The 15,014-nt window shown below is 52.5% G+C and overlaps 1 protein-coding gene across 3 annotated transcripts in view; it reads right to left on the reverse strand.

The window, feature by feature from the left end:
- Positions 1-213: 213 nt before the first annotated feature.
- The window catches only part of CAPZB (capping actin protein of muscle Z-line subunit beta), a 168,854-nt gene continuing 154,053 nt past the window's right edge, over positions 214-15,014 (reverse strand). For all 3 annotated transcript variants that reach the window (XM_010593052.3, XM_064281384.1, XM_023551995.2), the window contains exons 7-9: positions 6,459-6,524; positions 5,621-5,697; positions 214-1,091 (exon numbers count right to left, since the gene is read on the reverse strand). In XM_010593052.3, the coding sequence (XP_010591354.1) occupies positions 1,004-1,091; positions 5,621-5,697; positions 6,459-6,524 (231 nt within the window). In that variant the 3' untranslated portion in view covers positions 214-1,003. The remainder of the gene's footprint in view (positions 1,092-5,620; positions 5,698-6,458; positions 6,525-15,014) is intronic.

A 15,014-nucleotide genomic window follows, 5' to 3' on the forward strand; every position in this document is an offset into this window, starting at 1 on the left:
CAGACCCTCTGAGACTGCAAGCGGCATCAGGGCAGACACTGGGTGAGAGGCGCAGCTCTGGGGCTGTGCAAGGCCCCTTTTCCTTTCCTCACTCACTGTGCGGGTCCCATGCTCCCTCTGCACAGGGCTTACTCCACATCCCCACCTTGGTGCTGGCCCTCACAGCCATGAACACCGAGACTCTGACAGGTGAGAAAAAACACAAGCCAATGCTTTCTGCGTCCCAGCTTCTTTTTATTTTTTTTTTTGTTTTCCTTTTTTTTTTTTTTTAAGTATGGAGGCTCAAGTATAAGATGTAGATTTTTTTTTTGTTTGTTTAAGCTTTACAAAAAAAAACAAAATAAAACAAAAAAATTCCTTTGCATTCCATAAAAATTGACAGAAAAGCACCTGGCCAGAAGAGCAGAACGGTCAGCAGATCCCCACCCCCACCCCCAAAACATGGTCTCCATGGGACAGGGGCGTCTGTGCAGGACGATGCTGAGGGCGGCCTCTCCTTCCTCCCAGAGCGGTCCCCTGTCCCCCTGACCCCTAACCCCAAGCAACTCCCAGACACACGTGGAATCAGATTTCCAGTTTTTCTTCTATCTTTCACACACCACAGTTATTTCATAAAATTTTTTTGTTTTACATTTTTTACACCAATGTAACAAAAAGGTGGGAGGGGAGGGAAGCAGACAGACAGTGTATTTTATGCCTATAAATGGAGGAGAGAAACGCAGGGGGGAGGGTGTTGGGATCAAAAAAAAAAAGAAAACACCGTCTCTAAGGAAATATTGAATTTTGACAGCAAAATGTGGTGGGAAGTAGGCCTCAGAGAGGAGAAGGGTGTTTATTGGGCTTTATTCTCAGGGAGAGATGGCGCAGTGCAGTCGATGTCGCGAGCTGTTCTGTGACCTGCTGGGGAGGGAGGGAGGGAGGAGGGAAGGGGAGCAGAAAACGAGTTTTCTAAGAAAGGAGTCTAACGAGTGCATGGCATGTCCGGTTAGCGTGAAGCCGAGGTTTAACATTGCTGCTTTCTCTTCAAAGCCTCCACCAGGTCGTTCTTAAGAGCTTCTTGTTTTGATTTGTCTGCAAAAGTCTGCACAGACCTGCAAGGGAGGAAAAAATCATGAGTGACAGGCCTCCCTGGAGAGGTGTGGCAGTCTCAGAGGGACTGGGGGCTGCTGGGCGGTGCTGGCTCCAAGCTGCTGGGGGAACCTCCACCTCGAGGCCAAGGGTCTGTGTAGGGCAGGGCACCAGTGATCCTCTCAAAGCACAAGCAATGCTGGAGTGGGGCAGAAGGGGCACTGAGCCCAGAGACCTGCACCCTCAGCATCTTGCCGGGCACCCAAGGGAGGCCCACAACCCACACGACACACAATCTTCTCTGCAAGGCTGGGGATGACCTGGCCATAGTCTCCAGAACCCTAAATCCACTCCTGTGGGCACAGGCCCCAATGTCAGCTGGCATAAGGAGGCAGCTTACGGGCTTCCGAGCACAAGGGAGCCAAGACCCTCTGTGTCAAACCAGCTGCCCCAGGTTTCTGGCTGGGAAGCAGTTTGGGCTGGTGGGAAGTCAGAAGTCAGGTCAGGGCTCAGAGATGAGGGCTCCGGGCCATGAGGTCCCTTCTATAAAGCTCCCCCTTCACCCCTGTCCAGCAGAGGCTCCTTCCTCACCTACAGGTCCAGGGTGCAGAGGTATCCCACCCAGCAAGTGTCTCAGACCCAGCCCTCTGCCCATGGCAGCACACAGGGGCCGGCCAGGGCAGTAACCAAGGCCAGGGGCTCAGCTCCTGCTGTAAGGCAGTATTGTGTTAACCTGGCCAAGAAAACCCCTCAGCCTGGACTGTGGGCAAAGTCTGATGTGACCGCGTCTACTTGTGTACATAAACACTCTTCAACAATTTTACAATTTAGACAGTGCTTTTCATGTGTGTATTCTCACAAGCATCCGGGAGAGTTGTCCTATTGCTGCCAATTTACAGAGGGGAGACTAAGGCTCAGAGAAGTGCCTGCTGGCAATTCCCTCATCGTTCTGTGAAATTTACCCAGTGTGCTGGTTAACTGAAAACTTACTGAACTTTTTATAAATTTTATAATAGTTTTAAAGCAGGGAAAACACAGGATGCCTAGGGCAACTGCTGTACATGGTATGCAAATGAGAACCTCAAGTTTGAGATACATTAACCAGGAAAAAGAACGGGAAGGATCAAAAAATTAGCCCCCGAAAATGAGTCTTAGAAATTCTGCCTACCGAATCCTACAAAAATCATGGCAAGCAGACTCAACCTGGTAAAAGGTGGGCTAGATAAGACTTTGAAAGAACTAAGCTAAATACTGCTAAACAACTAATAAACCCGTAGGAGAAATGCTGGCATTTCGGGTGCTCCATCCATTTCTGAATATCTGGCACAAGGGTTTTCAACAGGTGGGCCTGGCCTGCCCCTGACACTGCGGTGGCCACAAGAAGGCCAGGTCACCAACCTGGTTGCCTCCCAGCTCCACATCCCAGCTCCACCACAGGTGTCTCAAAGCTCACCCTGGAGGCCTCACCCCTGGCCCAGCAGCCTGTGTTCATGTGTCTACAGTGTCCTGGCTTGGGTGGGTGCTGGCTCTCCTGGGAAGGAGGAGCTGAGCACGCCAGGTCTGGGCCATGCACAACTTCCCAGCTCCCACACAAGAGAAAGTTCCAATCAGAATCAGGTAAGAGATGGGATATTAAGCTTGAACGACTGGAGCACAAGAAGCAGGGCACACATTTAGGGGATAAAGCTTGGGAAGGTCACTGCAGATGACCTCACCCTGTGCGCCTGGAGGAAGCACTCGACTCCGTGTGGGAAGGAGGGCCTGTCCTCAAAGGATGGGAATGCCCTGATGTTGGAGAGGGTTTCTATGCAGAGAGCCTCCAGTGGGTGGCCAAGGACTGGCTAAAGCTGGCAATCCAGGAGACGCCAGACCCACCCTCCAGGCTGAGGGCGGGGAGAGGACTGTATTGCCACGGAGCACTCTAAAAGCAGGGGGAGTCTCAACCCCAAGATGGGATCTGAAGTAGCACACACACAGACTGGCCACCCCGCTAAAGCCCACGGATGCATCCCTTTTGGGAAATGCAGGAGAGCAGCTCTGCCTGGTTACCTCAGAGCCCCTTACCCTGGCCCCATCCCCTGGAAATCCCACCGAGTCTCTTCTAGGTCAAGCCTTCGGGGCTCAGAACTGGACCTAGGGGGTGAGCCCTAACCACCCTGGGTTCTGTGGCCCTCCTGAGCTGAGCTTCTTCATTATTTTGAATACATTATTTTTTAAGTTTCCCTCCTCCTCTCTGGGGACGCTGGCTGCTTTCATACATCTGTATTTGTCACAAACTCAAGTCATGGTTCTTGGCTGTTATCACTACAAGCAAGACTATTTTCCTTTCCGTCAGTGTGACGTGTTTAAGAGGACATCTGCAGCTCGTTAGGGGCTGGAGGTTTTGCTGGTCCAGGCAGCAGCAGCTTGGGGCACCCCCGGCAGCCTGGTATACCAGGCCCAGTCAGGCTGACAGCAGCACCCATCCTGTACTCCATCCTCAGCAGCTCGGGGGGACCACCACCTCTTTTTAGTCACCTAGCCCCAAACAGTCAATTTCCCACTGAGAAGGGGGTTATTTGACTTCTGGGGTCCTTGGGGAAAAGGTGGAGGCAAGATAGGCTGCAGACACACCAGATTCAGAGAGGCCCCTGAAGCAGGTGGGTGGGCGGGGGCTCCCAGACCCTTGCTCTGCTGGCCAATGGAATGAGTGCACAGACAAACGCCTTCTGCTGCAGAGGCAATGTTAGCTCCTCACTCCAGGCTTCTTCAGGAGCAAGAGCTGAAAGCCCCGTCTTCCCCACATCCACCCTCTGCCCACAGTGCAAAGCACACACACACGACACCCGTGACATATCTCCCCATTATGTGGGGCTGAGACTACACGTTAATGGGGCTGCTCGCCAGCCGTGAGAGGGCACGGGGTTAGTGCTGGTTTAAGTGGCCGCGCGGCAACAGCCAGACCAGCAGGGTCTCGGCGGGTTGGTGAGTCCTGTTTAGTGGGAAGGGCACTCACGCCTCTCAGGCAGGGTACCTGGATCGGCTTAATTGTCAGGCTGGATGTAGATCTGGCGCTGGGTCAGCACTTGAGAAAGCTCCCTCTGCAACTGCTTAAACTTTTGGTTGTCAGGGATAGCGTCAATAGATCTACAGAGAGTGTTCAGAATGAGAGGCAGGAGGGGAGAGAAGGAGAACCGAAGACACAGGGCAGGTAACAGCCGAGCAAGAGACAAAGGGGAAACACATGAGGCAGAAGAAATGGAAAGTCATCAAGGCCCCTGCCGCTTGAGGGCTGAGGGTTGGACGCTGGGGCTGGAGAGGCCACTCTGGCGGTCACTCTGATTTTCAGGGCTCCTTGATTTGCTCCCCTGTGGCAGGGGCCTGACACCCATGAGCACAGGGCTCTGACCCTGCCACAGGCCAGGAAGCCTTGGACACAGATGATATATGAGGCCAAGGCCCAAAAGGAGACGAATGTTGCCAAAGGGGGAAAATATAACCCACCAGGGGCTAGACTGAGTTCCCCACAGGAGACAGGAAATAGGGAAGGGGAGGGGTCCAAAGGGAACTCCTCCTCTATTTTAAAACCGTAGAGTAGACGACTGAAATCTGTCTCAAGGACAAATTCCCAAGCTGGGCGGCCTCCTGCCTCCTCTCTGTCCGCTGTGACACTGGTCCACACAGTGAAAACCAAGGCAGATCTGGAAGCCCCACCCTCACACAGCCCTCACATAGTGCAGGCCGGCAGAACGCTTTAGACTCTTCATCAGCTCATGGAATTCCCTCAGCAGCCCTGCCTCCTCGACTGGACAGGACAAGCAGACAGGAGTGACTTGTCCAAGGCCACACAGCGCAGCCCAGCCCTGAGTGACAGCCTTGACGAGGTCCTGACCTACTGACTCTACGGCTGGTGCTCACCCCAGAGCTGCCCCACTTTCCTCCCGCTGGGCTCCAGCCTCCTGCCTGGCCCACCACGGACCTTGAAGACCCAGACAGTCCAGCTCAGCCTTCCCTCAGACCAACGCCACAGAATTGAGATGGGTGGGGGAGGGACAGCTCAGGACCGCCGCCAACGGAGCCTGGGCGGAGGACATCAGAGGGGCTGGGGCCCATTTCTGCATTACACATTCTGCTGTCCTGGAGCTAGGTCAGGCGGAGACCCAGTGGCCTGTGCTCCCTCCCATGTCTTAGGGTCTGGTTTGGAGGCACCCTCAGGGCCCAAAGCTAAAGGGGCTGCTGGGCAGATTCTTCTGATTGGGCTGAGAAGCTGGGGGACTGAGAGGAGGCCAACTCCAGGGATGGGGGAGCCAATGGCTGCTAAGGTAAACATACTCCAGAAAACTCAAACGGTGGTACAGGAGCCAACATGTACTGAGAGTGCAAACTATGCACGAGGTACTTTACCTTTCTCGTGTCCTTAACCTGGGCATCAGTACTAGCAGGAGGGGACGTTAGCCCTGTTTTATCCATGAGGAAACTGAGGCCCAAGGTCACACAGCTATTGTACAGTAGACTCACGATTCAAATCCACATCTTTTTGGCTCCAAAGCCTCTGCTCTGTGGGTACATTTACCTCAGCCCGTTGACGATGTCCTTTGTTTTTCCAAAGTAGATCTCATTCAGCGTACTTCTGATTTTGTTTTCCATGTCCTGGGAGAGGAGGTCAGTCAGACACCATGGCAGTTAGACATCCTGAGGCCTATACCCTCCCACCTCCCAGGAACTCATTCCTGCAGTCCCCACTGTGACCGCAGGGGGGAGGCACATAACTGCTCCAAAGCAGCAGCAGCAAGCGAGCAAGCTCCTAGCTCGCCAAGACCCCACCTATAATTTGAGCTCTGAGCATTTTTGTGAACGGAGGAAATCAATATCCAGGTACTGGTGGCCAACTATGACCGTTATTGGGAGCTGGTCTAAACCACATCACCACCCCTCCACCTTGCCACCAATTTTGTGAACAATTCTGTGAAACCAGAGAGCATCTCCCTTCTTCCAAAACAACGTGGTGACAGGGAAGGCCGAGGCAGCTGCAACTGAGGCTCCTTCAGAGCCCAGCGTGCCAGGGATCTGTTTCCGTTTAGAGCTCAGGTCTCTGTTCACACCCAATTGATTGGGGAAGACAGGACTTCACACTTTCCAGAGCCAACAACCAAGTGGAGTCTTCTGGAAGGGTGCAGGGGGGTGGGGGTAGAAAAGGGTGCCTCTGGGGTCTGGAGCCCTGCTTGCATCATCCACATCAGAAGGTCAGCAAACTGGAAACAGAGCAAAAAGTGAGGAGCACTCTGCTGGCTGCTATGGGGCTAGAGAAAATATGGGCGACGGCTGGCAAGCTGACAAATGGGCTTCAGGGGTGAAATGGCACACGCTGTGGGGGGACGTATGAGTGAACCAGGGCCCAGAAAACCACTCACCTCTACCAGGCGCCCGATGTTGGCTATGTGCGGGGAGCAGTCGCTCACAGTTTCATCTTTCTCCATCTGCAAATGACACAAACGTGCCTCCAAGTCAGGGTGGGTGGGAGTTCCCTGAGGACAGCGGCCTCTGCCATAGCACGATCCCAGCCGCGGTCTGCAAAGGGGCTGCTGTTCCCGCTGGCAGCTCTAGGCAGCCAGCTGCAGGTGTCATAGGGCCACTTTCCCAGGGCGGGGGCGGGGGGGCTAAAACACAAACAGCCCAGCCAGCAGGAGCCCAGAGGCCCCATGTCCAGGGTAGTATTTGCTGCTGCCCTTGATGGACATCCCCTCACCAGTTCCCAGCAGGAGGGCAGAGCTGACCACCCTTGCCAGGTGCTGGCTCATCCAGGACCCACCAGAGATGGGTTTGTCTTCATACCACCACATGGCCTGTCCTGACTTGGGGCTCAACACCACAGGTGAGGCCTCCCTCACCTATGCCATGTCGCTCCAGCACCTCGAGTGCCTCATGTACAGGAGCTACAGACACTGCACCTGCTGGCTGATAGGCAAGGACTGACAACCCCAGCTGACAGAGGACTCTGTGGCTCAGAGAGATGAAGTGACTTGCCCGAGGTGGCACAGGTAGTAATGGCAGAACCTGAGTCAAGCTTTCTCTTCATCAGAGCATCAAGGGTCCAAATGACCAGAAGGTCAAAAACATGGGTTAGTGTCCAGCATAACAGCAGCTACCAAGTACAGAGTGTTGCCAGGGGGCAGTCACTTTAATCTTGCTAAGAACCCTATTTTATACCCAAGGAAGCTGAAAAGCATAACGATACCAAGTAGTCTTCCCTGATCACACGGCCCTGGTCGCCTCCGACGCCTCTGCTCTTCCTACTACAGTGTGCTGATTACAGTTACCTGGGCGAATGCAACCAGGTACTTCGGCTCAAACACTTATCTCACTGAGCACAAAAGGAGAGACAATTGACTCGTGAACAGTTCCTGTAAAAGAAACTTGTGGTTTTTTGATGACTTCAAGCTTGACAAGATTGTGATGTTGCTGCTACCACAGCTTTGGTGCGCAAATGAAACCACGCCTAGCACCCAGTCCTGGGGCAGTACTCCTACCCGATCACAAGAAGAAGAGCTACAGCGGCAGGGCTCCGTGATATGCTCGGGAAGCAATGACTTTGCTTCTGCTCTACGCTGGCCAGCCACATTTGCAGAGCTAGGCTTGGTGCAGGGTGCTGGGTGTTAAAGAGCTGTGGACAAGCTTCAGTCAACCTACCTTGACCCCAAGGAACAGGAAAGAATGGGGAATACTGACGTCTACAGAGGGGAGACCCGGGAGACCCTAGCCGACTTTTAGAGCCTGCTGTCTGGCAGGGGTGCAGAGCTAATCTACATCACTGCAGAGGGAGCAGTGAGCCCCGGGGGATGGAGACATCACGGGGTATCACAGGATTTCTGACTTGGGCTCAGCATGTTCTAACAGAGAGGTCCAAAAAAGGCACCTGTTCATAAAGCAATGAGCTCAAGGTCACTGGAAGGGTCTAGGAGCAACGGGGGAGCCACGTGTCAAAGGTTCTACAAGTCAGATCTGGGTTAGAGGGACAGTCTGGAATCCATGGCCTCGCAAGGCCCTGCAAGACTAAAGCTCTGCTGGAAAAAGAGGTCTGGTTTTGCTGAGGACTGGGCAAATGGAAAAGGAGAGAAATGCTGGAATGATCAGCCTTCTCTGTCCCCCCAGCCCCGGGCCCTGAATTTTTCCAGGTATTCTTCGGCGGTTCCTGCTGTGGTGATGGTACCCAGAGGTGGGTGATCCTGGGGAGTCTTGATCCTCAGATTCCAAGGGATGGTTCGTCACAAACAGGAGTATGAGCGTGCCGTGAACCCGAGTGACGGCTACCCCCACCCCCTCAGCACTAATAAACACTCCACCTGAGGCAGAGCGCCCGCATTTGCCGGAGCATCCTCCCCCCTTACTAAAGCCCTGTTGCCAAGACAAGTGGTTTGTGTACATGATGAACAGAAGTTGGGGTAGAGACTCAGGAAGAACGAGGGTGCTCCACCTACCCATTTGTAACAGGGATTTTGGATGCCAGCACACTGGGACTGTGTGTTCTCTCACCACATGGAAATGGTTAGTGGGCCCAGACTGAGGGCTGCTCGGAGAGCTGCTTGCTGGGCAGGGAGAAGCCTGGAGGGTCGGCTCCAAATGAATTATGTCCTTCCATCAAACAACAATCCTATTCCTCCCTAGCTCCACGCAGGGGACAGATACCTGGCAACCCCAGGGAAGGGAAGAGGGCTCTGAGCTCACTGAGGATGCTACTTTAAATGAGCAACCAAGAACCAAAGTGACGCCAGGACTGCTGGCCAAGGCTCTGGACCAATTCAACCTCCTGGTTATTATCTTTGTGCTTCAGAATCAAGACCCACCTTCCAACACCAGAAGGCTAAAACCACTGGATGCTCAGAGGTAAAAGAGGTTTGTGGGGCGGTGGAGAGAGAGCAAGAAGGCTCTGTCTTTCTAATATGCAGTGCCTTCCGTAGGAGAGCTGACTCCCTTGAAGATCACCGGGAATTTGAGCCCCAGTGAAAGGCCGGGCACGGGCTGGTAGAGGAAGGAAGACAGTGGGGAGAGATCTTGGCGCACACAGACTTGTTTCCACAGCCTCCCTGCCCACACCCCCTGCCGACTTCCCTCCACACCTGGTCAGGGTCAGCATGCTGGCAATGCTGACGCACCAAAAATACAACTATTTTTGCAATGCATATATTATTACATCCTTATAAAAGTGGCTGCCAGAAGGAAAACATTTTTATGTGCTGTGGCCACACAGATGTTCCACAAGGTGATTCCAATAGAGACTGAAGGCAGGGCTTGGCCTGCTCTCCCCAACAAGCACCTCTGAGTGCCCTTCTCCTTCCCTCCATGGCTGTGTGATGGTGGTGACTCAGGCAAGCGTTTGAAACCAGCAGGCTGTTTTCCTCAGAAAGATGTACCCTAGCTTTCTGCTGCCATGTGGCACCTTCTGGTGAGTATAGCCAGGAGCGGGCCTGAGAGAAGCCAGTGGCAGCTCAGCAGCTCTGTGTGCTTCCAGCTCAGGTCCTCCAACTCCTGCTCTGCAGCCAGAGACAAAGGCCTTGGCCTGCCTATGCCTCGGTTTCCTTGCCTTTGCCTCACACTACGTGAGTGAACTCACGTAAAGTATCTAGAACTGGCAGAATGACAGCTTTTACTGATCATCAAAACAGACCTCCATTCCCAGGGCTCTTCTGATGTCTGGGCCTCAGGTGGGAGCTGGTGGCGTCCTCCTGGGTGCGGGCCAGGACTCTGTATGCCATAAGCCAGAAAGGGCGGTCAGAAAGCCTCCCAACGAAGGTTACTTCTGACTAGTTTAGAAAATTTTACTTGACCCTGACATTGCATTAGAAGACAAAAAAGTCTCTGCTTACAAGAGCCGCTATTTAATGAGCAAAAACCATGTTTCAGAATGGTCTTTACTCTGTAATAATCTTTCAAAATAGGCGTTATTAACTCCACGTTGTATGAAAACACTGAGCTTCAGAAAGGTCTGTCTAGGTCACACAGCTGGGAAGTGACTGGGCTAGGATCTGAACCCAGGTCTGGATGATCCCCAAATCTGTTTTCTTCGCAGAGACCTCTCTGTTTGCTCTACTTCATCTATGCTCTTTACCAGAACAACGGAGGTCAAGTCACAATTCAGTGTTCAGAAATTCTGAGCAGTGTCCACTAGGATCCCATCCCCCTCCGAGGAGCTCCAGCCCCTCCTCTCCCGCCCCTGCCTTTCACAGTGGAAGTGGGCGGAGGGAGGTAGGCTCACACTAGCCTGGAGCTCTCCTTCTCTGCCAGACGCTGGGTCACCCCACCCCAGGTCATCTGACAAAAACCACTCCCCTCAGGCATCTCCATTCCCCAAACCCAGGCTACCTCCCAGAGTGCACTGAGCACGCCCTGCGGCTGTTGCTGTGCCTCTCTGTACCTCTCCCCCGGGGAAGAACGCACTCCCTGAATCACTCCCAGTTTGGCCCGGCTCACCCTTTGTCCCCCTACATCTGGAACAGAGAGCAAGAGGCTTCACCCCCATGTATATAAAGTACACTGCTTTGCCGAGCACAAGTCCAAGAAGATCTTCTTACTATGGTCCACAGGCAAGTCCCTCTACTGGTGTCTTCCTACTTGGAGATCCATCACGGGTGAATGACTACTGCTGAGCAGGGAGAGCTCAGCTTGCAAGTGAGCGGCCTAATCTCCCCGCTTGACAAAACATTCCACCTTCGTTTCTAAATATTTAGAATCTGAAAAAAATATCAAATGAACATCTGCAGGGCTTGTCCTCGGATCGGAAACCTTGGATCTCTTTCCAGAGATTTACAGCCTTGCCTCTTTCCCACGTCTCCAGCTGTCGCACAGAAGTGACCTCGCAAAGCAACTTCCTTTCCAACATGTTGGTACTTAGCTTGCAACTTTTTTTTTACTTGCACCACAACCTTCCCACTGGACCTGAAGTGGCAGCCTGCCAAACGGCACCTTCCACCCTCCTGCATGGAGCTCTGCTCGTTTCGTCTGGGCAGGATGGTGGGATCTGGCTGTAATGAGCTTCCACAAATACTGCCGGCCTCTGAAAGCCCCTCAGCTGCAGGGATCGGCCAACACACTTTATCTGTGGGCTTTGTTTTCCAGTCTACACCCTAAGAGGCATCTGCGGGGAGGGGCAGAAGGCCTAAGTGGAGGAGATGGAGTGAGAGTGACGGAGGGAGCAAACCCTGCAGCCTGCTGCGGTGTCTCCGCACTGATATGTCACGCCCAGTTGTGACATGTGGCAAGTAATTTATCATTGTTACATTTACCAATGGTTCTGAGGGATTTACCCATGAAGAAAATCACTGAGAACAGCCCAGCATCTCATTCCTTTGCATTCCCATGAAGTATCTAAACTGAGAAAGAAGGCGATTCAGGATAAAGCCTCCAGAACTGCTCACAGCCCAGAATGCCCAAGGGAAGGTACCTCTGGGAGAACCATCAGCAAGTCTAAGCCACTTCACTGCTCTCAAGATGGGACACAGGAAACAGGAACACGGGGGGGGGGGGGAGGCGGGGGTACCTGGGGGCCATGCCCTTGCCAATAAGGGCTGCCAAGGGGAGGATGCCCTCTCCTGATGCATGGCGGCTTGCCTCTCTGTCTCTAGGGGGTGGTAGAGGGTAACTTGACGGCCGTCAGGTTGGATGTGAAGCTGAGAGGCCCTCCTTGGTGCTGGCCTGCTTAGTCTTGCTGACAGCACTCTTGGATGCTGTTTGTGTGTGGTGTGCAGCACTGGCACCCTGGGCCTAGGGAGAGAGCCCTCCTTCTTGACACATGGGGTGAGTACTTGCATGTGTGTGAGTGACTGACATAAGGCCTCGTCTCCAGAGCAAAAGTCTTAAATCCTGGGTCACTCAAAGGTTAGAGTGGACTATACGACATAAAATGATACTGGTGACGAGTGTGCTTCTTAGCTCAAGTAGACACATGAGGCTATGTGGGCGGCTCCTGTCTGGAGGTGAGATGAGAAGGCAGAGGGGGACAGGAGCTAGTTGAATGGACACTGGAAATACAGGGTGGAGTAAAGGAGTGTGCTGTCACATTGTAGGGAGGGCAACTAGGGTCAAGTAACAATGTGTGTGTAAGTTTTTGTATGAGAAACTGACTTGAATTGTAAACTTTCACTTAAAGCACAATTAAAAAAGAGAGAGAAACAAACAAAAAAAATCCTGCGTCACTGCAAACAGTACTTAGTAGAAAAATCCAAGTAAGGAAGATTCTCATCTGACACCTCCTCCGTCATCTCCCACGTCCTGGCGGTCACCAGGTCCTGACCATCTACACCACGCTGTCTCCCCACCTCTCTATGCTGCCCTGCTCCTACCGTCTTTGTCTTTGTTTGGGCCCTCATTTCATGCTTCCACGTGAAATCCAGCTTCTTCCTGACCTCCTTGCCACAGGCCTGTCCCTTCTGTCCCCCAGTGCTGCCCTGCTCCAAGCCCTCATCGCCACTCTTCTGGACACACTAATGGCCTCCTCCTGCGAACTAGCCTTCACACCGGCTAGCAAAGCCATTTTTTTTGGAAACACAAATCTCATCAGATCTTACAACCCTCCTCACTGCCTCTGGTTGTGAATGATAACACATCTTATGGGTCAATTTGCTTCCTGCAGGAGAATCCATCTTATAGCCACTGGACACCCCAGAGGAGGACACCAGAGGGTGTGCTGCTGAGCACACTCCCAGGGAGGCTGACCTCATGATGCACTCGCTGTGCCTGTCTGTTCCTGGGGCCACCAGTCCATGGCAGCTGCCCATACCAGGGCCAGAGGATGGGCTGCCAACAGAAGTTACTAGGCGTGCAAAGGGCAGTGTCCTGTCTACATGGAGCTGCTGTTCAACGCGTTCTGACTCACTCATTTGTCATCTAATGAATGGGAGGCACAGGGGGCAGATATTAAGACCAAGAAAGTATGGTATGATAGAAAACGGCACATTTTTTAAGGTAGGCAAACCTGGGTTCAAATGCTGGCTCTGTCTCTTATCAAAGTTACCATGGGCAAATGATTTCACAGCTTGAACCTCGGTTTCCTTACCTGGTAAGCGGGAAAGGTAACTGTATTTTGCCTACAATCTAATCAAAGGAGATGGCCCGCATAGCCACGTACATTCACTCTTTATCACTGATTTGCTCAGCTTTCCTGGAACCCCCGTCTCCCATCCAAGGCAACTACAACCTTTTTCCAAGAGTCATCTGGGACACAAAGCTCAATCCCGCAACCCTCATTTCCCGTCTGCTCATAAGATGTGTATCATTAGCTTAGATGGGTACACCTCACTGCTTCCCTCTCCCCCTTTTTTTGGTTACATTGGAAACCAGCCCCAGCTTTAATACCCGTCAGATGAATTATGGGATCAGCTGTTAGAACGATGACAGGAGCATGGATTTCCTCATTAAAGCCCCAAGAGCAAAAGGCAATCCAAACAAGGTACGCAGCCCCGGCCAAGGTGTGCTGAGGACAGCCACTCATCAGGCCTGCGTTTGGCTTGGCAGGAAGCTCTGCTCACAGCGAGCCGGAACCAGACCCTGGCCCTGGGCTGACAGCTCTGATTTAAGCTATTAGTAAGGCCGAGGATTCAATATTTGCCCAGGTCACTGTAAACTGGGAAGAACTATGAACAGTTTGGAGCGGTAAGTGATGCAGGAAGCAGTCTCCGGAGACAGATTTAGAATTTTCCACCCATTTCCCAGGTGGCAGAGCGTCAGGGAGGCAGGCTGAGGAACTAGCTGCCTAGGGGGTTCAGCTGCCCCTCCTTACTCTACGGTTCTTGGAAGACAAGACCCATTTCCAGGCAGAGGATGGGCTCTGCCTGGTGAACACCAGCATCTGTTCTGGGGTGGGATGGGGCCAGCCCTGCCCCATCCAGAGGCGACCCCCTTGGGCTCCTCGGACAAAACAGAGCCAGTGAGGGCTTTCCCTGCAGAGTCTAAGGCTCCAATCTGCATCCCAGGCATGTGGTCCAATTGAACACGTCTGCCTTGAACAACTACTGTTGTGACTAACAGAATACAAATTTGCTTAGGAGAGTTTCTAAATTTACCCTATGTGTCTCCACCAATAACTATTAAAAGGTCAAGGTGGTAAAATTTTTTTTGTTAAAAGGGGTTCTCATACTGGAAAGCTGGACACTACTGGAAGAGGGGACAGAAAGGTTATTGTCATGCATTGAATTGTGTCCGCCAAAGATATGTGCATCAATTTGGCTAGGCCATGGTCCCCTGTATTGTGTGATTGTCCACCATTTTGTCATCTGATGTGGTTTTCCTATGTGTTGTAAATCCTACCTCTATGATGTTAATGAGATGGGATAGGTGGCATTTATGTTAAGGACACAGGACTCAATCTACAAGATTGGATTGTGTCCTGAGCCAATCTCTTTGAGACATAAAAGACAAGTGAGCAGAGAGACAGGGGGACCTCATACCACCAAGAAAGCAGTGCCAGAAGCAGAGCATGTCCTTTGGACCCGGCATTCCCGCCCAGAGAACCTCCTAGTCCAGCAGAAGACTGATGACAAAGACCTTCCTCCAGAGCCAACAGGGAAATCCCCTGGAGCCCAGACCCTGAATCTGGACTTTCAGCCTACCAGATTGTGAGAGAAAAATTTCTTTGTTAAAGCCATCCTCTTGTGGTATTTCTGTTACAGCAGCACCAGATGACTAAGACAGTTATCTTTGGAAGAAGGCCCGCCCTAAGGACCTTCTCAAGGAGGCTGAATCTCTGCCAATACCGACTTCTCTGAGAGCAAAATGCTGTGTCTCCTGAGGCCACGTTGCACTTGGTCTGCAGGTCCTCTCTGCTTTACACAGAGGCACCCACAGCAGTGCACCAGCACGAAGCTGAAGGCCTCCCCTTGGCATGGGGTGTCAGGGGTATTAAACATCAACTTTGGAGTCAAGACAAGCCTGTTTGGAGAAGGCTGTGCCTTCTAGGCCAAGCTCCACGGTCACCTTAG

This window comes from Loxodonta africana, chromosome 3 (assembly GCF_030014295.1).
Source record: "Loxodonta africana isolate mLoxAfr1 chromosome 3, mLoxAfr1.hap2, whole genome shotgun sequence".
Lineage (NCBI taxonomy): Eukaryota > Metazoa > Chordata > Mammalia > Proboscidea > Elephantidae > Loxodonta > Loxodonta africana.